Below are 23,130 nucleotides of genomic sequence, written 5' to 3' on the forward strand. Positions count from 1 at the left end.
TCCTTGCAATAAATACCTGGAATAATTAGTTTATAGTACACGTCCCGTTTTTCTTGACGCCGCCACCACGCGGAAACGATAGCTGACATAAGGCTTAAGCCAGACTTCAACGCAATGCACGGTACAGAAATGCTCATGCTCTATAAATCATATGATTTCCCAAAATTACGAGCAGCTGAAGGCCGCTTCGTCGATAGTTTACGCCACATGCAGCACATACCGCGCTTATTACTTTCAAATGTGCCGCCACATGTTCAGGGTCACGGAAGCAAAACGCGGCCGCTACACATCTACCACAGGAACAGTTGGGCAGTCGCCACTGAGTAAGCTATGGGTCAAAGAAGTCGGTGTTCATCTCTCGGGAGGAGACGAATGACGTACTACGCGATGCAACACCCTCGAAAGCACGAAAAACCAGCCCTACACACATGGGCAGCGGCCACGTAGCCACGAGTTGGCGCCCGACTTCGTCGCATCAGGTTGTCATCAAACGGCGCCTATCCTACGCGTCTGCCGGCAGAAACTAGAGCAACTGTTTCATTCATGACAGCCCGCGTGCATAGCCTACTTGTCTGATCGTTCTTCTCGAGAGAGGAGGAGGTGGGGCGCTGCCGTCCACACACACACGGGAGCACGGGAAACGTGCAAACAAACAAACATCGGGAACGTCCGCGGGGGCTTGGGTGTTCTCGGAAGTTGCTTGCGGGCGAGCCGAGTAATATTAACTTTCCCTGACCATGGGCGGGTAAGCATCGCTTCGCTTTACTCGACGAACGAGACGCGTTCTCTCCGCACCGCTATCCTTTCGCGACATCGGCTGACGAGGTCGTAGTCGCCGCGTACTGCCGATGTTGTTTGCCGACACGGAAGGTGGGAGTCAAGGCGGCAGCACAGGCTGCCGCAGTCGTCGTTAAGCCTACTTTGACGATCGCGGCACTGCACCGCCTAAAAACTTAGCTGCTGGTGGGCCAGATCTGCGATTTCGCCCAGCTTTTCGTCGCGCAGATTGCCGGTAAGGTGTGACACCGCTCGGGCGCAGCTTGGAGGGGGTAGGGAATTTGTTTGGCCTTCCGATAACGGTTCCTTCTCGTCTAGGTGTTGGCGGCTGACTGCCCGCCTTGGCTGGGCAGGGGTTTTTGGGTGGCGGTCATCGGAACGCTTTTTGCCGTTTCCTCGGTAGGTTTGTTCCTGGACCAGGCGTGTTTACCGACCAGCTATAATCGCAAGACACCGGCGGTGACCCGCTGTGACTCGGCCGGTGGAATCGGGACCCTGTTTTTCTTCGGTGTGCGTAAACTGCCACGGTTAGGTGAGTTCACTTTTCCACATCTCTGCCTCATATTATGCTTGCATTTGCTGTAGAAACCAGTCTTGGAGTAACAGGAACTCGGGAGTGAGTTGGCGACTGTTGTTTGGTGTGAACCGTCGTCGTATAGTGTTGTTTTTTCATCGCAATCTGCCCGAGTTTTCCGCGGTGACCTCGACTGCGGCATTAGGTATTTACAGTGTTCGGCGCATCATTTGATGGGAACATTCTTAACCTCGCCTGTTATTATTGTTATTATTTTGTTGAAGACCTCGTAACACCGAGACGATTTGTCATTGAGCCTTGTTTCCAACGGCGTGATCGCTTCCATCTCCCGGCGTGCCGGACACTTGCCAAAATGCGTTGCTTGTAGTGGTTGTCCTTCGGCCAACTGTTGTTGGCAGTGTGCGGCTGGCTGTTTGTGTTTGCGCCCCGCAGCGAGTTATTGGCGGCGAAAGAAAAATAAGAGGCGAAAGGTGCCGTTCTCCGCGCCTTCGCTTTTACCTCGTGTCGTTATTGCGCAAACCCTGCAACGTCTCCGGCAGAGCGGTTATCTCCTGCGCTGTTAGCCGGGAGGCGATTTTTCTAGGACCCCAAAACACCCGCAGCCGCCGTCAGCGTTCATACGAATGGGCTGCTCGCGTCGTATCTTGCGTCTACATGGCCAGGCTGGGGTTGTTTGCAGAGAAGTCGCCCGCGCGATGTCAGGTGCAGTAAACGTTGCTTGTTTTTAAAAGCGGAAACGCTGCGTGAACTCGGGATCGGTTGTTGTTTATCCGCACCTGCGCCCAAAATGCGCACTAGCGGGCTGGCATCCGCTTGCGGTTTCGATGAACCGCGTTCGTTTACCGCTGGTTCGGCTTGCGGTCTCGGGATTCATTTTAAACAAGGTTCACTCTAGGTGTAACCCGAAAGTGATGTTACTCTATCAAAAGCCTTGTCCTGTCAAGCGGAACAGAACGGTTCGAACTCGACAGTTGTGTAGGTGGTCATATGGCCATCACCTGTTGACTTGAAAGAGAACTGTAGGCAATTGGGGCCATGATGTCACTGTAGCTGGCTCTGTGCACTAAGTATAGCAGCTCTACCTTGAAGATATTCTGCATGAAGCCTGTGTGCAGTTGAAGAAGCAAAGTTTGTGTATAAACTGGTACAAAAAGCATTTGGAAAGAAGTCTGTAGATGCGCATGTGACACCTGGTGACCTGTAGTTGCAGGAAATGCGTGAGTGCAAACACATTGTCTTATCTCTGTACAAACGGGGAGCTGGTCTCAAACATTAAACGTGGCTGTCTTTACACACCCTTTTCCAACATTCAAAATTTTTTGTAGGAGGTATTTATTTGCTTGTTAGGCTTGTGTGTCTTTTAACTGACTCACCTATATATATGTATCGGCAGTTCTGGCTTTTTAAGAATTCAGTGGCCTTGGTAAAAAGAAAAGAAAATTGGTGCTATGTTTAGTAGCTTGCTGTCATGCTTGGTGAATGATGCCTTGAGGAAGGAAACAGCTCTACAAACATCCCCTTGGTACACGGTAACAAATGGGCTGCAGTTTGGCTGCCCATTCAGAGACGTGGCAGTAGAAAACAGCTTGCGCATTGGGCAGTCCGACACTGGGTACATGTGAGCACACTGCAATGAGACAGTTGTTGGTAGCGTCGCAGAAAAGTTTGCTGTTCTCTCGTCAGAAACTACTTCACTGTGGAGGGGTCCCGGAAACATGCTGCACAAGCATCACTGCTACCTCAAGTTGTTAGTAATTTGGCCTTGCTACTCGATCAGCTAGCCACCCCGGCTAGCTCATTTGGTAGACCAACTGCTCTTGTCTAGTAGCAGGTTATGGGCAGAGTCCTGAGAGGTTGGGTTAGGTTAGGTTAGCAGGAAATGCCACTAGAAATAGAAAACAAAACCTGCCACAGTTTGTTACTAACTTGTGCATTGCTGGAACTTTTTTTTGCTTCTTTTTGCTTTTATGGCTTTTTATATATGCAACTTTGTAACCACTTTTGTTTCACTGATTTTGTTGCCTCGTTGCATCTTATTGTCCACCTTGGAAACTCATAACTTGTACTCTGTTTTCCAGCCTGTAGGTGGTGCTACAATCAGCTAACCTCTTTCTATCTTTAACCCAGTCGTAGTGCTGATTTTTGTGTATTTAAACTTTGGGGATAGTTTTGTAACTACTATGATTGCAGAGCTGTGCCTAGTAGCTACGATAAACTCCTCGTTACATTCCCAAACAGCATTTTGAGAAGCTGTACAGCACAGTGTCAGGGGAAAGTGTGGAAGATCTTGGAGAAACAGGATAGGACGAGCGAAGGGCGCATTTATAATACGACGGGCACTGCATCTTGTCACGATTGTGCCTTTTATTCACCCTGTCTTCCCACGTTGCTTTGCTCCTTAAGGGTCTAAGAGATGAACTAGTTACCCAGACAAAAAGTTCAGAAGGGCATAAAGTTGAAGTTTGTTTTTTTTTGTTGCCACTGTTTCCATATGCCAAAGAAGGAGGCTTAGCGTGCCGTTGTCGTCGGCGTCGTCCGTGCAGGCTGGCTTGGGCCGGCGGGGTCACGATGATGGAAGCGCCTCTGGCGCCACAACAACGTGCCCCGCTTGGAATGCACCCGGGAGGCATGACCATGGCCCCCTACGGCATCGAGCCCATCATTCCCGACCCTGAGCCATCAATCGTCAAGGAGGGATGGCTCAATAAGCGAGGTGAGCCGGAGATAACATCACTCGCTGCGTTCATTGGTGCCATCTCAAGCTGCTTTTCCAATTCACCGGGATGTGGCCTTGAGAGTGGAGCCGAGAACAATTTCCGTCGGGCTTTTCTTAGTAGAATCCACTAGCTGGGTCTCTCATGACTCACTCGATGTTTGTTTGGCGTCAAAAAGTTCTGAGATTTTTAGAGTTGAAATATATTTTTCCTGCCACCTGTTCGATTCAGATGTGTAATGGGGATAATGCCAAGCAATGTGGGTTTGCTTCATTTCATTTTCCTCTTCTGTCATCATTTTCTTCGAGCAAGTAGACTGCACTATTGGTAGCAGTGTAAGGTTTTCCTCAGTATGCAACAAATGCAACAAAAAAAATCTTCGATCGTCACTGCAGTGTTCCTGTAGAAATGGCCGATGGTAGCAACTCCTGTCTCATTTTTCACTGTTTTCAAGCTTATATGAGATCCATATCCTGTGAAACAGCCTTTGGTTGGCCCATTTCAACTTTCCTCAGTTTCCCTGAGACGGGCATATTTGGTACTTTGGTTTTATCTCACTGTACCTGCCTAGTGCTGCCTTGAATGTGTGCCCAGTTGCTCACATAAAATTTTTCACCCCTTAACAGTCACCTGTATGTAGGAAGAGTCATTGTAATATAGTAGATTGGTGCACGGTCCGCTACACTTTGCACAGAGTTTCTTAAAGTGGCAAAAAAATTACCTTTGGCTAGGCTGCTGTACCACTCAGGTACCAGGTAAGCTCAATAGGAACAAAAGTATTTAGCCATTAATTTTTGCCAAGCTAGGCTTTGATTGGGTGCTGTTTTTGACTTGGTGCACCTGCTTGCAGCTGATTAGCATGACAGGGGTGTTTACAGTTTTAGGTTGCGTGCTCTGATGAGGTGTCTTTAATGAGTGATCACAAAAGCGACATCTGCTGCCTATTCTCAGTGGTGTGGCTTTCTTGCAATGCTGTTGCTTAATCATTCGTCTTTTTCGTGTTTTTTTTTTTCTTTCTTTTCTGGTTCCTTCACGTCCTCATTGGCGTGCCCAAGCTGTTGCCAAGACATATAAAGAACCATATGCACCCCTGTTGTAGTGTTGTGGGTGCAAACACCGCACAGACTTTGTCACCTTGAATATATTTCAGAGCTCGCATTGAACCTTTTCAGCCAGGACAGCGTTTGCTAGAGAATAACAATAAACAGGACAGAAATTAGCATTTGACATGAGGATGAATCGTGCATGCTAGCAAATCCAGAACAGCTGTTACAGATTTCTTAGTGTGCATAATTCATTCTGATTTGAAATGCTAATTATACGGGGTCTCGCACAGAGGTCCATTACTCCGCACAGATGTTGTGGGTTAGTAAGTCGTCACGAAGGGGAAACAGAAATGAGATCAGGTTTTTCCGGGTGACCTTTCGTGCTGTGCTGCACCTCTGACAGCCTGTGAACGTACGCTTGTGCAGCTGTTTTTACTGACCTCCGGGGAATGTTTCGGGAGCATAGCTGCGTAGCAACGGTTTGCTAGTGCCTCCAGTGCATATATGCATGTGTATTCTCTTGTTTTTGCTTGCGTGCAGGGGAGCACATAAAAAACTGGCGGAAGCGCTACTTTGTTCTGCGAGAGGACGGCACGCTGATTGGGTTCAAGCTGAAGCCTGAGCATAGCCACGCTGACCCTCTGAACAACTTCACTGTCAAAGGTGCGTGCTCTCTCTCTCTCTGCCCGCCGTGAGGGAACAGGAAGCCCGGAAGAAGTGCTACGCAACAGGCAGTCATGCAGACTCAGGTAGCCCTAAGGGGGTAAAAACAGTAGAGAAATTCAGCCCACTCATTTCTTTGTCACTCCATTGTGTGTATGTGGCTGACCACTCGACATGGGGCATATTATGGACAGTGGAAATATCTACAGATGCTCATGAGCATTGCCTTACAGCCTCTTTGTTCAGAGAAAACTTGTACAGGTGCTACCAGTCTTCATAGATGAAAAATTTTTGCTGAAACAGCGCACATTTTTCTTGGAACTACTACAGTCTGAGGAAGCGGTTTAGCTTCAAATTTGTAGTTCACAGTAATCAGATATGACTCGAGAATGAAGCAACGGATTCCCCTCTGAGGATGACCCCCAGCCAACCGGTTGCCATGATATTGTGGTTAGCCCCTATTCACCTGCTAGTGTGGCATCTAAGGGGGCTGATGGGAGCAAGGGGATTAAACACAGATTAGCTGGATTAACAGCGATGTCATGGCAATCGGTCGAAGCCATTGGCGGCAGGGCGTCCTCTGAGGGGCATTCGCCGCTTCGTTCTTGAGATGTATCGTACTGTAACATAGACATGGTGGTGCGAGCTGGGCAATTCTATTTTTATTTCTTTATTCCTGCCCATTTTACTCTGTAATGTAGACATGTGAGTCAGTTGGGTTCATGTGAGTGTAGTGTGAAGTGTAACAAGGACGTGTGTGAGATGGGAGATGACACATGCGTGTGTGTTGTCTCCTTACAGTAAACTGGGCAACACAGCGCTCATTCATGCTAACAGAGTAGAGGAAGTCGGCGACAGAGAGAATACGCGACTTGAATGGAGATTGTCGTTTGATAATTTTGTTTGTCTTGTCCCTGTCCCCACTGCACTGGGCAGCACATTTCATTGGCTGGTTGCCACATGACATTTTCCACGACAATATTTATTGCGTTCACTTTCCTTGTTTATGACTGTTATGAAAGACTGGATCTTGTCCATCAGGGATATCGGACATTGGCACCTGAACTTAAAATCTCGCTTGCGTGCCTCTGTGGACTGGATCCAGGCTGCCACATGTAGGGCTGACTTCTAATCATCTGGCATAGAGAAGCATCTAAGGGAAAAGCTTCAACTATAGGCAGTCCCATTTTTAATTAGCTGGCCTCGTACTCCCTTTAGTATAACCTTTTTTTTTCTTTTTTTTTCCTGCTTCCATTCCCGCGTGCTTTTCAAACTGTCATGACATGTTTTTTCCCCGAGACAGATTTTGTGTAACCCCTGCTGTGCATTGTCCCCTCTAGGCTGCCAGCTAATGAAGTCTGAGCGGCCAAAGCCATTTACCTTCATCATCCGTGGCCTGCAGTGGACGACGGTCATTGAGCGCATGTTCTGCGTCGACTCTGAGGATGACCGGTGAGGCCTTGCTTTGAGAAATGACACTCTTTCCTTGGCTGCAAATTTAGTTGGCTCACACTGCAAAAAGTCTTTACTTTTAAGGGAGCATTTTACACAGTGATGTTGCATCCTTGTCTGGAAAAATATTCTAGTACACCAAAAGTACACGGCTGAAAGTGCAACAGGCTCCAACTAGGCCTCACTCTTGAGCAAGTAGTAGTACTGAAATGGTTGTGTACTGCATGCATCTTGTATGCAAGCACAGCTTTAGATGCACTAATGAGGAACTGTAAAGGCAGGTTGGCTTTACTGTGAGATACACGAACAACACTGAAGGATCGATGGTTAGCTATGCATGCCATTACCCAAATTGTAAAAATACCCACAGGTGACGGCAATCTTGGTCAGTGAGGCATGAAACACTGCTTTTTTTTAGTTTGTGGCACACTGATGCATACCCAGGATTGCTCTATCGCACAGCACAGAGGTCGGTGGAAGGCATCCATGCAGCACAGCCATTGGGAAAGAACGGCCATGTTCTGTCTTGTGTATGGGAAAGCCGTAGACAAATATAAGAAGCAAGGATATGGAGGCCATAAGTAAGCAGTAATTTGTAAGACTGATCATTACTGTTATTATTACTGTGCAGTTACTTCTGTCACAGCTTTAGGCCAAGAAACAGCGCATTTCACTGTTTGCTAGGCAGCGAAACAGTCCACTCGCATGCCATGGTGGCTCAGTGGCTTTGGCATTTCGTTGCTAATCCCAAGATTCTGAAATCAAATCCACAGCTGCAGTGGACTGCTTTTCGATGGAAGAAATGCGAAAGTGTCCTCGTATGCTGTGCAATCTTGGTGCACGCTGGAGAGCCCCAGGTGATCTAAATGTTGAGGCCTCCACTGCAGCATCCTTCTTAGCTCAAGTTTTATTTTGCTTTCTGGCATAAGAGCCCATGTGTCACGCACTAACTTATGTCAGCCTCTTCCATGCTGGCTGCACCTCAGATCTCCGAGCTGATTTTGCTGCTTGAAGTCTTGGCTTCTGCGAACAAAACATGATGTTATGGACGCTGTCCGTAATATGGACATTTTCCGTAATATGGATGACTTCCGTAATATGATGCTCTTTTGTCAATTGTGGCAGTGATGATTGTGGCTAAAGTTACTGCATATGCTACCAAAGGTAGCAGAGTTGCGCGTCTGTTTGATAAACGCCGCTCGCGACTCCATTGGTAGAGCGCCATCACGTGGTGTCCAAGCAACCGTGCACTGCGGAGAAGACGACGCTCGATGGTCAAAATCGTTCACTTTCGGTTCTGAACCAGTTTTACCGGTGTCGAGTGCTCCCCCGCCGCCTCTGTTCCCCGATTCGAGACGCCCTGCAGCCTTTCTTCTCCCTGTGAGAGCCTCCTCAGTACGGTGCATGTTTTGCCCATCCGGCCAGAAACACGTGCGCTGATGACATAGGCCGGCCGGCGCTGCAGCGAACTGGATTGACAGCCGGCCAAGTTTGAAACGGATCCACTATCCAACGGCTGTTTACGTTCGCTGCTGTGGGGTGTCTAGCATGCATAGCTCACTCCCTTTTTTGTTTTTTGTTTTTTTTGCAAAAGTTGCATTGAGGTTTCTTTACCGAAAACAGGCTGCACTTGCGGCTCTGCGCTTTTTCGTGTACACTGTTGAAACGCTGAAATAGAGCTCTACGTTGCATATTTATCCGTGTTGGCATAAAACCTGAACGGCAAACCATTTTTAATCGAGGGAAACATGTTTAGGCATCTGATTGTTTACTTCAGATGGTAACGTTTATCCAGTTTCGAGTAAACTGTATTTTGGATTTTTATACTGTCCTTTCTATAGTTCCGGCTCATAACTTTTTGCAGGGTTTCGTATTTAGTAAAGGTTTTTTTAACGCAGGTCCGGTAAATAAATGTTGCCGCAAAGATGAATGAATGCTGCATTTGCACGGCGTATTTAGAATACTGAGTTTGCCCTTAGGTTATCAGGTAAACAGTTCGGGGAAGGTGACTGTGGCAATCGCTTGCTGCCGCAGCTCACGGCGCGCGCTAGAGCACCGTTTTTTCTTGGCTACATTTGTTTACTGGGTTACGCAGTCAGCTTTTTAGATGCTTTTTGTTTGCGATCAATCGAAAAAGTGCTTTAAAAACCTCGGAAAAGCGCCCACGGTCGATCGGTGATGCGCTAGGCATGTCGCCTGCAGAAACGGAGTGCGGCTTCGCCGCATAACTTCGGTTGCTTGGCAGGCAAGATGGCGGACCTACGCGCAACTCTGCTACCTTTGGTAGCATATACAGTAACTCTAATTGTGTCCATGCAGGGAGGGTTGGTGCCGGGCCATCCAGCAGGTGTCGGAGCGGCTAGCAAGCGAGGAGGATGTCGAGATGGCGGAGCCCAAGGACGAGCAGTCGCTGCGCGACAAGTTCAGCATCTCAACACGCACATACGCCACGGGCAACCGCCTGAGCCTGGACAACTTTGAGTTCCTCAAGGTGCTGGGCAAGGGCACCTTCGGCAAGGTGGTGCTGTGCCGCGAGAAGTCCACGGAGTCCCTGTACGCGATCAAGATCCTCAAGAAGAAGGTGGTCATTGACAAGGACGAGGTGGCGCACACGCTCACCGAGAACCGGGTCCTGCGCAGCACCAAGCACCCCTTCCTCATCTCGCTGCGCTACTCCTTCCAGACGGCCGACCGGCTCTGCTTCGTCATGGAGTACGTCAATGGCGGCGAGCTCTTCTTCCACCTGTCGCGCGACCGCGTCTTCACCGAGGAGCGGACGCGCTTCTACTCGGCCGAGATCCTCCTTGCGCTCGAGTATCTCCACAGCCAGGTAACGACACTGTCTTCACCTTGAGGGAGTTCTGCAGCAAGGGGCTTGTGAATGAGCCCCTTGCTCCTTTTGTTCAGGGCTTCTCAATCTTTTCAGCCTCAGGGGAACCACAACAGTTCTCAAAATGTGCCAAAATTGTGTCTTGGTTGCCATCCCTTCCTGTCTGGCATGCATGCAAGAGAGGGCATGAAGGTGCACAGTCGCTCGTAAAGTGCCCTAGTACAATTAATAATGGCTACTGATAGCATAGTCAACCAGTCCGCTATGTATATATGCCGCCGCGGTGGCTCAGTGGTTATGGTGCTCGGCTGCTGACCCGAAAGACGCGGGTTTGATCCCTGCCGCGGTGGTAGAATTTCTTTGGAGGAGAAATTCTAGAGGCCTGTGTACTGAGCGATGTCAGTGCACGTTAAAGAACCCCAGGTGGTCGAAATTTCCGGAGCCCTTCACTACGGCGTCACTTATAGCCTGAGTCGCTTTAGGACGTTAAACCCCATAAACCAACCAACCAAACCAACCAACCATTATGTATATATGAACAATTACAGTACGGTTAGTACCAAAGTAAAGTGGATTAAAATAAGTGCAGTGGTTCAGGAGCATACATGGATTTAAGTGTTCTCAGAACCCTAAAAAGTGTTCCACTGAACCCAGTTTGAGAACCCTTGCTTTAGGGTGAGGAAGCTAGCTAGTAGAGGAATTTAAGCTTCTTTAGAGCGAGAAGACCTGTCCTGGTGCATCAGAAGCCATGAACTATTGCAAGGGACCGAGGCAAACATAGTCAGTAGATGGGGCTGCATGCTTGAACTCACTCCAGTTTGTGGTCAGCTGCTCATGTTTCTATGCATAATTTTTGTCTTTTTTTAATGGTAGCGATACCAACTTTTTGTAATGTGTTTTTTCTTTCGAATGATGCGTAAGACTTAGTTAACATGAATCACCATGTGAAATCCTTCTGTACTCGGGACCTTCGTTTTTGAAGCCTGAATTTTAGGGAATTTTAGGGGTAAATTACGTGAGTAAATACGGTACTTACCTTTGACCTTGCATTTAGGTCCACCTTATGACTCTGTGTAGGTTGACTCCAATTATAAGTCTACCGCGGCACACAAACTGCAACCCTTTGTTCACTTGCTGCTATTCCGGCTTCTGTGGCAGTTTAGCGTAACAATTTGAATGAATTTAAAACTGTAAAGCAGTGGTTATATTGCATTGTTTATATGTCTCACGTGATCTCACGCAACCAACTTATGGCAATTGAAACGAACCGGAAACTATGTAGGAAAAAAGTTCATTTGTAAATTATTTGTTTAGTTCCGATGAACAAGGGCATTTGGTCAGTGTATGGTTTAAAAGGCAAGCATAGCAAGGGGCAGCAGGAAGTTAGGTGTGCGGATGGGATTAAGAAGTTTGCGGGGATACGGTGGCTGCAGCTGGCAGAGTACAGGGTTAATTGGAGAGACATGGGAGAGGCCTTTGCCCTGCAGTGGCTGATCATGAAGATGATGATGCATTGTGTGTAGTGAGGAAAACGTGCACAGTTCAATCACAGAAAAAATTGTCGGGTGGGGCCCGAATAGAGACCTCAGAGTGTGAACAAATGCTTCAGGGACGCTCTTTGTAAGTCTATACCATGCAAGCTCATCCACTATCTACATTCTGCTTGAGCAGCAGCTTGTCTGTTGTTGCTGTCAAAGTGCTACTCTTGATTCTTCCTTTCTTGATGGAACAGCGCAAAACATCGGGACAAGAGACAAGCGCTGACTTACAACTGCTACTGTCTCCTCCTTGTACTTTGTCCACCTACCTTCATTGGCTACATGGCAGCCAGGACAAGCTACGTATTACTCAAGTTCATGGAGCGCAGATGTCTCTCAACTCACGTGTAATGCTAAAAAAAGAGAGAGAAATTAAAATTGAACTGGGTGTTTGCAGAAACTGCATTGTGTCAAGTGACCAAGAGCTGTGCGACTTGTTTGCGCGGTGAATTTTTGGTGTCAAAAGATTGCATTTCTCACACATTTGTAATGATTACTTCCACAAAAATTGGCAGATACATTAAATATTAACTATCAGGCATCGACTGCGTGACCTGAAGTTCTGTAGCTCCGTCTTGGAACCCATGGGAAGTAACATCAACAGCTTTCGCAGCGAAAATAGAAAATATCACGAGGTGTTTACCTTCGTGGTAATGTGAACTTTAGCAATAGCTGGGGCATGCAAAAAAGCTGTGAAGTGTTCAGTAACTCTGAGTTGAGGTGTGTAGTGAGGTGTTGGAGTGAAGGTCAGGTGTGCCTCCTCGTGCAGTCACGTGTGTCTGCGTGTGACCAGCATCACGCATGGTCACATGCGGTGTCACATGAGGTACAGTGGCATCGTGCCTGATGTCACTGAATTGTGACCAGTCAGTCTTTCTTTCTCTCCCGTTTCCTCCTCTCACTCCTTCATTTTGCACCACTGCTGTACAGATGGGAAGTTGGCACTTACTTGGCAGCTACCGGTGTAAAAAACTATAGAGAATGTTTACTACATTCCAATCGGAGCGAAAGCACGGATTTGTGCTATGTAGGACGGTGAGTAGGCATTGGAGTGGGACGGAGCAGATGAAAGTTGATGAAGATGACGCTCTCCAATGCACAGTGCGAGAGTGGGGTGCAGTTTAACATGAGACGTGTTGGCTGTGGTGATAGCCTAGTGGTCTTGTTGAGCGACCCTTAAAGGAGATCTGCTCACGCAGCCACGGGTTTGACTCCCAGTCATGGATATTGATTCAGTTTCTTTTTCTCTTTTCCATGGTTTGACCCCTAACTCAGCTGAAGGTCAAAACTAGGCACCCGGCGATTGAAGCACGAGGTCCTGTAATGAAGCTTTCGCTTGAAATGAAAGAAAGAATGAAAAGGAACCTGACACGTGGCTATTGTTTGTTGCATCCAGGGCATCATCTACCGGGACCTGAAGCTGGAGAACCTGCTGCTCGACAAGGAAGGGCACGTCAAGATAGCCGACTTTGGCCTCTGCAAGGAGGACATCTCGTTCGGGGCGACCACCAAGACATTCTGTGGCACGCCCGAGTACCTGGCGCCCGAGGTGCTGGAGGACACCGACTATGGCCGTGCGGTCGACTGGTGGGGCCTCGGGGTGGTCATGTACGAGATGATGTGCGGCCGGCTGCCCTTCTACAGCCGGGACCACGACGTCCTCTTCGAGCTCATCCTGGTCGAGGAGGTCAAGTACCCCAAGAGCATGAGCCCCGAGGCACGACACCTGCTCTCGGGACTGCTCGTCAAGAACCCCCGGCACCGGCTGGGCGGGTCGGTCAACGACGCCGCCGACATCAAGGTGCACCCCTTCTTCCGCTCCGTCAACTGGGACGACGTGGCGCAGAAGAAGGTGAGACGACTGCGGGGGGGGGGGGGGGGTTGGCGGTGGCCTCTACAGCGAGTTGCCACTGTCTTTTGGTATGGCAAAGCTGGAAAGAAAAAACAAAAAAATGAGAAAAAAGCACTGCATTTTAAACATTTGCTCAATGCTGGCATCTCTCTTCCCGCTATAATGGAGTGTTTTTATACACACACACACACACACACTTGAGTTGTTCTAGTATATATACTTGGAGTTGCTCTAAATGTTTCTCTACATAATCGAACCTCGTAATAACGAACACGGATATTACGAATTGTTGGCTATACAGTGAAACCTCGTTAAACCGTAGTTGGCCGGAACCCGGAAAAAGTACGTACTAAACGGTAGTACCGCTTAACAGGAGTAGCATAAAATCGCCCGCTTACCTACCAAAAAACAAAACCAGAGATCAGTAGTAGTTGAAAGAAGGAAAAAAAAACATGCAGCCTTTATTTTGCACTGAAAAAGTCGGCAATCTTCGTTTGACGCCGCGGTGTTCTGGCAGCGACAACAGCAGCCTCAAACTCATTTAGGCCGCGAGCCAGCTTCTCGGCCAGTCCCCTTTTTTCAGCGAACAGCCGCATCACGTTTACAGCGCGTGCAGCCTCTGCCACGGTTGGGCCCAAATCACCCTCACTTTCCACGTCGTCCTCATCACTGTCTGGGCACTGCGCGCTACCCACTCAAAGCAGCGCGGGGAGGAGGTGAAGCGAGCACGACTTTGGCCGCTTATCTGTTCTTTCAGCCAGCGTCGGCTTCGCGGTTGTTGCTGCGACACGCGTCTTATCTTTTCTCTTTATCTTTCCTCTGATCTTTTAACTCTCCTCTATCTGCACTAGGCAGCGGTGGTGGCTCGGCTGAGCCAGTAGGCAGGGTGCAATTTCCTTTCACCCTTCTCTCAGTCGCAACAAAACAGCAACAAGCAGCGCACGACTGCTGCGACACAACAAAGCACAAAAAAAAAGACGCCAGCTGCTTCGGCCGCCGCTAACCATCCGCTAACCTCGCTTCCCTCGCCCTTTGGATTGGATTGGATTGGATTGGACTTGGGGCTTATCCCTTTGTAACGGGCGGACATTACACGAATGTCCTAGCCAACTTTGTGACGCTACGGCGAAGACTGTCCCGCCGTGTTGTCACCACCACCTAACGCTTCAGTCCACTCCAATTTTCAAGGCGGCGCTTTGTTGTTTCGACCGCCCTGGCCTTGGTAATGGCTTCCTGGTTGTTCATTTCACTGTCGCCCGCACCGCCCTCTGCCGATTGCCCTGTGTCAAAACCTAGCGCCTGCGGAAGGGTACATCCACTCGGTTGGCAGGGGCAGAGCGATCGACATGACAGCACCACATGCTCGATCGTCTCCTCCTCCTGTCCACACATCGTGCACAAGCAGACCGCATTGTCCTGGTCGGCAATCCGGGCTTGCCACTTCTTCGTATGCAGCACTCCCGCCCGAGCCTCGAAGAGTAGGGCACTGCCAAGGGAGTTGTCATAGAAGCGCTCCTGCGCAATCTCTCGTTTGTGCGCAGAATACAATCCGAGAGCTGGCTTGGCTTCTGCATTAGTCTGCCACAGCGCTGTCTCCGTCGCCACTACACGCTGCCGCACCTTCCCTTTTCTCCAGCAGGTGCCCTCGGTGTCGGTGATCGTAGGTAGTGGCACACCGTATTTGCTCCCCAACGCTCGTACCCTCCTCTTCCAGCGCGTGCACATACCAGAGTACAGCAGACACCGCTGTACTTTATGGGCCCAGCGTTCTTCCCCAAGCGTCCACGAGCGCATCTCGAAATTGAGCTTCGCCGTCGCCTCCCGTGCCTCGAAGGTGGACCACCCCACGTCTCCCTGCACGGCCTCGTTTGGGGACGTACGGTAGGCACCCAGAGCCCGCCGTCCCACCTCTCTCTGTCGTCGCTCCAGAAATTCACGGGTCCCCGATGAGACACATAGCACCGCGTTCGCATAAGTCAGTCCCGGCACCATCACCGCCTTCCAAATGGTGCGCAGTATTTCCAGTCTGTTGAATGACCATAGCGCTTTGGCCCTCAGGACACATTGGTTCCGAAGCGCCTTCGCGCGGAGGCCACTCTCATACAGCTCCAGGTATGCCCGCTGTGTCGTGAGCTCTATTCCAAGGTATCTGTAGGAATGCGCCCACGGTAGCTCACGTCCCTGTAGCAACAGCTTCGGCTCCACGCCCGTCGGGGCACGGGACCAGCACAGCACTGCGCTCTTCCGTGCACTGAATTGGAGACCCAGCTGCCCTGCATGTGTGGTGCAGATATCCAGCAGCTTCTGGAGGCCTGGTTCCGAGCCCGCCACCAGCACGATGTCGTCAGCGTACAACAGGCCTGGGAGGACCTGTCGCACCACCCGCCCATCGTTCATGTAGGTTAGGTCGAAACCTGCACCACACCGCTCCAGTTCACCTTCCAGGTCGCTCAGCAGCAGCATGAACAGCAGAGGGGAGAGTGGGCATCCTTGACGAAGGCCCCGCTGTACCTCAATCGGACGAGACCGGAGGCCCTGCCACTCCACAACAACTTTAGTGTCTGTGTAGAGTGCCCGCAGCCGGGAGACTACCTCTTCGGGCAGTCCTTTGAGACGTAGCCTATTCCAAAGGATCCCGTGGTCCACGCAGTCATAGGCCTTTTCCACATCCAAGAAGGCCGCCCACAACTCTCTACCCTGACCTGCCGCGAGTTCTATGCACTGGGTCAGGATGAACAGGTTGTCCTCCAACCGCCGTCCCTGGCGAAAGCCCTGCTGCAACTCGCCCAGCACCTTTTCTCGCTCCGCCCATGCTTGAATCCGTCTGCGCAGTACTTGAGCGAACAGCCTGTATAAAACAGGATTCACCGTGATCGGTCTATAGGCCGCATAGCTACTGCGGTCGCCGGAGCCCTTGTACAGGAACAACATTCTTCCCAGTTTCCAGCCCGCAGGTATTTCTCCGGACTCCAGGCAGGTACTCAGGGTTTCTTGCAGTGCCTGTCGCTGAACCGGGCCTAACTTCTTGAGAAGCGACGCTGGGACGTCATCGGTGCCAGGTGCAGAATCAGTTGAAAGTCGCCCGATAACGTTCTTCAGCTCCTGATCCCCGACTTCTCCCAACCATTCTCGTACGTCCGGCCCCGGTCCAATTTCCGGATCCGGCCCCTCTTCCGGTAATCCACTGCTGCTAGTGAACTTTGCTGTTACCTGCGTTGCCACCAGCTCCATGCTGTCCTCAGGTGAGAGCAGTTGAAGAGATTGGGGGTCGCGTAACTGCTGCTTCGGAGTTGTACGGCCGTACAACTTTCTCACATGCCGCCAGAATGTACGAGGCGCGTTCCGCCCGCTTCTCTTTATTTCATCCAAAAACTTCCTGTCCGATGTACGGATCTTCTGCTGTATTAGCCGAGCTGCTTTCCCCTTCTTCTCTCTATATTCCTCCCATAGGTGCAGGATTGCTTGCTCAGGCTGTTTTGTTCTCAGTGCCTGTCGATGCTTCCGGCACGCCTCCTTCCTTTCCCTGATTGCCCTTTGAGCCTCACCGTCCCACCAACGCTTGGGAGTGTGCTTGCCACGTTTATCACCCCTACGCCGCTTGTTACGAAGCACTGTCTGCACCCGTTCCACCAATCCTTCATAGTCTTCTGCTGGTGTAGTTTCTAACTCGTCCGCCAGCTGTTCGGCGTCTCGGTCAGACAGGAAAAACCGTCTCTCCTCCACAGGCCTTAGCGTCCGGGCGTTCCCACCAAACTCCAGCTGTATTCTGTTATGGTCGCTTCCACAGCTAAACGCCCCATCCTCGTCGATAGCCATTCGCGTCAGGCATCCGTACAGGCCCGGCGACATCAGTATGAAGTCTATTGAGGACCTCTGGTCCCTTGAAGCCCAGGTGGTCTGGCCCTCACACTTTGACTGCAGGTTTCCTATAACCAAGTCAAATTCTTCGGCAGCGCTGAGTAGCTCTCGACCGTTCGCATCCGTCGCACCGTCCAATTCCTCCAGGTGGCCGTTAAAATCTCCCATCATCAGTACCTGGTGGTCTCGTTGAAAACTACCAATGTCATGTCTCAGACATTGCCATAGGTCTTCGTTCTTCTCCTTACTCGAACTTCCAGTCCACATATACACTATGCCCACTGCTGTCCTCTTTCCACACAGCATCCCGGTGATCCACATGTGTTCCTGGCACTCAGGCTTTGCCCTCGTCCACCCTCGGGCTGGGTGCAGAAGGACCCCGACTCCTCCCCCTTTCCTCTCTCCTGCCTTCCTGTTACATCCCTCCCAGCACAGTTTGGGATGACTTGCCGGTTCCTCCTCGTCACGCAGATGGGTCTCCACCACGGCACACAACTCTAACCCTTCCGCTTGTATTGCCTGGAACAGCTCTTCCCACTTGCGCTGGGTCCTGCCTCCCTGCAGGTTTAGAAAAGCAATGCTCACTCCCTTCCTCCTCCGTCGTCTTTTCCTCCTCTCCCTTTGTGATGTTTCTGTTGTCGCTGCACCTTTGAACGATACGTCCCGCCTAGCGTCTGGAGCAGCAACCGCCTCAGTGATACCATGAGATGATCGGTTGAGGCCTTGGAGGGGCCCTGTCCGTGTCTGCTGCGGGACGATCCTAGCGGTGCCAACCCTAAAAAAATACATAGCCGGCGACCCAATCGTTGCCCAAGCACGTCAGCTGTATGCTCGGCGTAGGGCCCGCCCTGCTCATTAGGTAGTACTACCCAGTTCGTGGCAACAAATTCCACCATTTGCCCCAACTCCATGCATGTGTTCTTCATGTCAGAATTCCACTTCTCACATTTTGCACGGATGTCCTCTTCCGCAACTGCTCTCTCCGGAATAGCATAAATGACAAAGTGGTGCCTGCTGGCTCGCTCTTTCCACTTAACGAGCGCCGCGCGCAGCTCCTGGACCGATAGGCTAGGATCGGCACTCTTGCTGCTGATGACGATGACCATACCGATCGCCTATGAGCAGTACAGTAGCGCCGCTCGTGGCAGTATTTTTTTCTTTTTGCTCTCGGCGCACCGGCTTTGCGGGCTACGGAGTGAAGTCGAATTAACCGACGCACGACAAAATTTGTTCGAATTAACGAGAGTTTCGCCCCATAGACTCTTATGTATAATTGTAGGGACCTCGCGTGCGCGTCGAGTTATCCGATTTTCCGAATTATGGCCTCCGCGATCGGCTCCGGCGGCTCGCCGTCGCGGAGGCCACGGGTAGTTATTGCTGCCGCGGCAATAAAACCCCCAAAGATGGCGCTAGTTGTATGATTACCAACTTTGGCGCCAATTTGTCATTAGAACCGTCCTTTGGGTCGGTGCTACCGGCGTGAATTCGTCACGCGCGAGTGCGACGAAAAGTGAAAATGGTACGTGCTAACCGATACGACCGCGATAAGCTGGTACGGTTTATGCGGATGCAAAATGCATTATGTTCAATGGGTGCTCAGTCGGGGACTTGACTTCACTACTTTTAAAACGAAAGTACTGTTTAAGCGGGTACGTTTTAACGAGGTTTTACTGTATTGCTACTGTTCCTAAGTATATTTAACAAACACATGCTTCTCTTACTTTACGTATCAAACATAGTTTGCCATAAAATGGATATATCGAACTGCCAGAGCCGCCAAGCTGTGGCCGCTCGGATGGCAGGCAGCAGGCTTTGCCTCGCTACTCGGCTGCTGCTGCAGGAAGCTTTCGCGTCGCGGTTCACGCTCTATCTCGCATTTGCCAATAGTGGCGAGAACAGCCAGTAGCCAGGTGGTCGGCACCAGTTTGCGCCTCTCGCGCCTATAGACGTGTCACAGAGCGGAGGTGGGTAAAACAGTGGCAGCCTTTGTCATGGCATCCAGTTTTTTACATGACTGACCTACCGCCAGCCTCCACGTGCTGCGGTGCTGTGCGTGGAAGCCAACCTAACTAGTGCTCGCTGCTCGCATTTTACCTGCCTCTGCAATCACTGCAAGCGGCTTCAAAGCGATGCTAACAGTGCTAATACCACGGAAGAAGTCTCTCTCAGTTGGCATTCTTTTGCCGACTAAATTTTGCTTCTCTGGCATTAGTTTTATGGTGCAGTTTTATATTACAAATTTCATCTATATCGAACTATTTTGCAATTTTTTACCTATTTGCTATAACGCAGTTTCACTGTAGTTGCCTGTTTTAATGAAGCTTTCAGCTGATGCTTATATAGTGTTGAGCGAGATGTTTTCATGTTGCCGTGAATGCATGCAAAATAACAGTTTTCAGAAGATTAAAAAAAAAAACCTTCTGCCTTTAAAAGAGCAGAACTCAGCCGGAACGTAGCTGGCAAGTATACTTGACAGAAATCAAAACAGCCAGTCATTTGCAGCTGGCTCCTGTTTGTGATGGTCGTGTTCTCGTTAAAAAATTCAAGGGGCACTTTGTTGACCTAAAGTGCGGTGAGGCGAAAGCCTTAAGCGCAGTGTTGCTGCTTGTGCCACTGGTGTGTGGTTAAGATGTTAAGCTTCGCCTCTAAGAGTGGAACGCGACAGCGTCTTGCAACGCTGCCAGGGAGTCCACAGAACGCCAGCGCCCGTTCGGTTTTACACCTTGCTCTTTTACGCCTTCGCTTTGCTCGGTAAATTGGTTTTTGAGGAAAGGAAATGTATCTGTCTCGCATACCTCGGTGCTCACCTGAACCTCACTGTAACGGGAAGGAAAGGAGGAAGATGGGAGTGAACGAGACACTGTGTTCAGCAGACATGCCTTTGTTCATTCCAAACCATCGAGCTGGCATGGCGGAGTGGTTAGCGTGCTTGTCTCGCTCTCCAGAGACCGGGGTTCGATTCGCGAGCTCGACCAGTTTCCTACTCAGTTTTATTTGTTTATCTGACCTGACTAGAAAGGTTAATTAGGCTAATTGGGTAATTAAGCAATTAACTCAACTCATTCCCACTTACTTGGAGCATCACTATACAGCCCCTTCAATTGGTAGAATGGTTACTAGCCAAAGTACAATTGGCCCCGTTTGAAATTTGCGCGCTGTGACGTCAGGACCGTTTCGACCAATTGAAAAGCGTGACATTTCTGTCGACAACTTCTGCTTACAACGATGAGGCATTAAAGGCTTCCGCCTTAAAAATTCCTGATCAACGAATGATTTTTGTTTAGATTGGTTTGTTGTTCAACTATTGCAGGAAGGGACCAGTTTTGTTGCGGTAGATATGGAGGGCATAATGTTACGGCACTCGTGTTGTCACCACCCCTTTCCTGTTTTCGTTTTGATAGTTACACTAAAACTGACCCAACTTGCCCGGTTTGCTGTTTTGCTGAAGCATGAATGAAATATAAACCAATCATAAACGATAAAAGGTTAACTTATGAGCACATTAGCCAATATACTGCACACAGAACTTGGTAGTTTTGCGGGCAGTAATTTGGCACTCACCGCAATTGAAGAAATGTTCTGCAGAAGAAATCGAGAATCTGTTTGCATCCACGCCGCAGGTCACCCCACCCTTCAAGCCGCTGGTGACCTCTGACACGGACACACGCTACTTCGACCAGGAATTCACGGGTGAAACGGTCGAGCTCACTCCACCCGAAGAGGGTCCCCTGAACTCCATATCGGAGGAGTTCGAGCAGCCCTACTTCCAACAGTTCTCGTACCACGGCAGCACGGGCGCGCTGTGCGGGAACAGCCGGGGCTACTCGGCGAGCGACCGCAAGGCCATCCTGTCCTGAGCAGCAGGATGGCAAATCTCGCTGGGTGAACTGCTTTCGTGAATGGTGTGACAGCACAGCTGAGACAGAAAACGTATCGTTCGGGTCATTGCACCTGTGTAGGTTCGGCCGCAGTGAATCGCAGTGCACGGCAGTGAAGTGGAATCGGGCTGGAGTGTAGTTTTTCTGTACTTCTTCCCTGCCACCAGAAACGACAGATTGTGGAGATAACCGCAGATTCGATACAGCTCTGGTGGTGTATGCAGTGCTAGATACAGCATTGTTTATGCGATTTTCATAATGTTAGTTGTTGTTCCCGGTTATTGGAACTGCGGAATACCTGATCTGGCGATGTTTTGCAGTGAAACATTTCATCGATCACAAGGGTCGCTTTGGCGAATGATTTTGAAGCGCCGTGCTTTCACGCATCACATTTCTGCGTAGCTCACATCCTTTTCACTTGTCGCAGGGCACTTATGTTTGTAGATAGGGGATTGTTGTACACAATGTGTATTGATTGTGCCCTGAAGAATACGTTCATTTCATTGCTTCGCTTTCGCATTGGCTTGGCAGATGTGACAAGTTTAGGGGTAAAAACGGATCCTTGTTATACAAGTTTTAACACACTTATACTTTGCGTTTATGTTGTCGTAAAGTTTTGCAGCATGCTTTACGCAGCGTGTAGTGTTTTTTGCACAAAGCCAGCAAAAATGACGAAACACGGATTCCAGCATGTGAGGTCAGTCTTTTGTTATGTTGTTATGAGATGGTCTTTGCATGTGAAGAATGACGTGTTTGGTAGCCCTCCGGATTGGAACCTTTGCGGTGGGACCCCGTGTTAGGAGCTGCCGCTGACCTGCACAGGTGCATTGTGGTCCGAACTTGGGCGCTGCCGCATGTTTCTGCCTCAGCTGTATTGTAGCAAACCCTGTGCGTGGACACATTTGTTTCTGCCCAACCAGTCGGCACTGAGGCTCTGCGCTGTGGAACCAACTAAGTTGTCCTTCCACCCCGACACCTGGGAAGAAGGGATTGCAATGTGTACATAATGTAAGGCCCATGGTGGGGCTAATAAAAGGCTTCACGGAGATTGTCGCATATCTCTCTTTATAAACAAGCATAATCGTACTCACTGCAGCCTTCCCCACGTTAAATGGCTTTGGTCAAATGTTTAGGGGAATACCCCAAGGCGGAGTAGATTTGTAATTGGGAACAGTGTTGGTCGAATGTGTAGGGGAATCCCCAAAGGCGGAGTAGATTTGAAATTGGGAACAGTGTTGGTCGAATGTGTAGGGGAATACCCCAAGGCGGAGTAGATTTGTAATTGGGAACAGTGTTGGTCGAATGTGTAGGGGAATCCCCAAAGGCGGAGTAGATTTGTAATTGGGAACAGTGTTGGTCGAATGTGTAGGGGAATCCCCAAAGGCAAAATAGATTTGTAATAAGGGAGTAATTACTCATTGGCATCCACCCAAGTGCAGTTAAATGGCTATATGGGTGGGTTTTGAGGTGTTGTTCATTTAAGAGTTTCTCTCTCTATGGTGAGGTAGTTTACAATGATCAGTTGGTAAGGACAGCAGTTAAGCTTACGTCAAAGTAAAAAATGAGTTGTTTGCATGTGTTGTTTGAGCACAATCTCATTTTTTTAAAACGATGTCAGAAAAAAACAATGGATTTTCATGTATTCATTTAGCGATAGGCAAATTTCTTAAAGTTGGGAGAGACACTTATGACTGCTTACATGTGAGAAGGCGTAAGCCCACCTTCTCACTTAATGAACGCAGTCGGCGCGCGCTGCGGCTTGATGTAAACCGATGCCACGCAGGTGGCAGTTCTACCTCTACATGGCTCTGTGTAGCTGCTGCGGCCCTTCCGATCTGCACGCCAACTTTGTGAAGGCTAACTTCTAACGCTAACTTCGCTGTACTGCAGCCCGCACTCCACGTTGAGAGTATGGCGCGATAACTAGCCAGCCCATGCTCCACATTAAGTGTATGACTTGATAGCTAATGGGTGAATGCCCTCATAC

The 23,130-nt window shown here is 49.7% G+C and overlaps 1 protein-coding gene across 6 annotated transcripts; it reads left to right on the forward strand.

Annotated features, from left to right (window-relative positions):
* Nucleotides 1-528: 528 nt before the first annotated feature.
* Akt (AKT serine/threonine protein kinase) lies at nucleotides 529-22,191 on the forward strand. Of its 6 annotated transcripts, none has more exons than XM_089561501.1 (8): nucleotides 529-745; nucleotides 1,181-1,309; nucleotides 3,813-4,025; nucleotides 5,613-5,735; nucleotides 7,076-7,187; nucleotides 9,507-10,017; nucleotides 12,952-13,407; nucleotides 20,886-22,191. In XM_089561501.1, the coding sequence occupies exons 3-8, from the start codon at nucleotides 3,881-3,883 to the stop codon at nucleotides 21,120-21,122; spliced, it is 1,584 nt and encodes a 527-aa protein (XP_089417627.1). In that variant the 5' UTR covers nucleotides 529-745; nucleotides 1,181-1,309; nucleotides 3,813-3,880; the 3' UTR covers nucleotides 21,123-22,191. The 6 variants fall into 6 exon arrangements, with proteins under 6 accessions (XP_089417627.1, XP_089417628.1, XP_089417624.1 ...); XM_089561502.1 differs by having other exon boundaries at nucleotides 3,816-4,025; XM_089561498.1 differs by having other exon boundaries at nucleotides 531-745; nucleotides 3,856-4,025.
* Nucleotides 22,192-23,130: the final 939 nt, after the last annotated feature.

The sequence above is a fragment of the Amblyomma mixtum genome, chromosome 9, assembly GCF_055824585.1.
Source record: "Amblyomma mixtum isolate Tamu chromosome 9, ASM5582458v1, whole genome shotgun sequence".
Lineage (NCBI taxonomy): Eukaryota > Metazoa > Arthropoda > Arachnida > Ixodida > Ixodidae > Amblyomma > Amblyomma mixtum.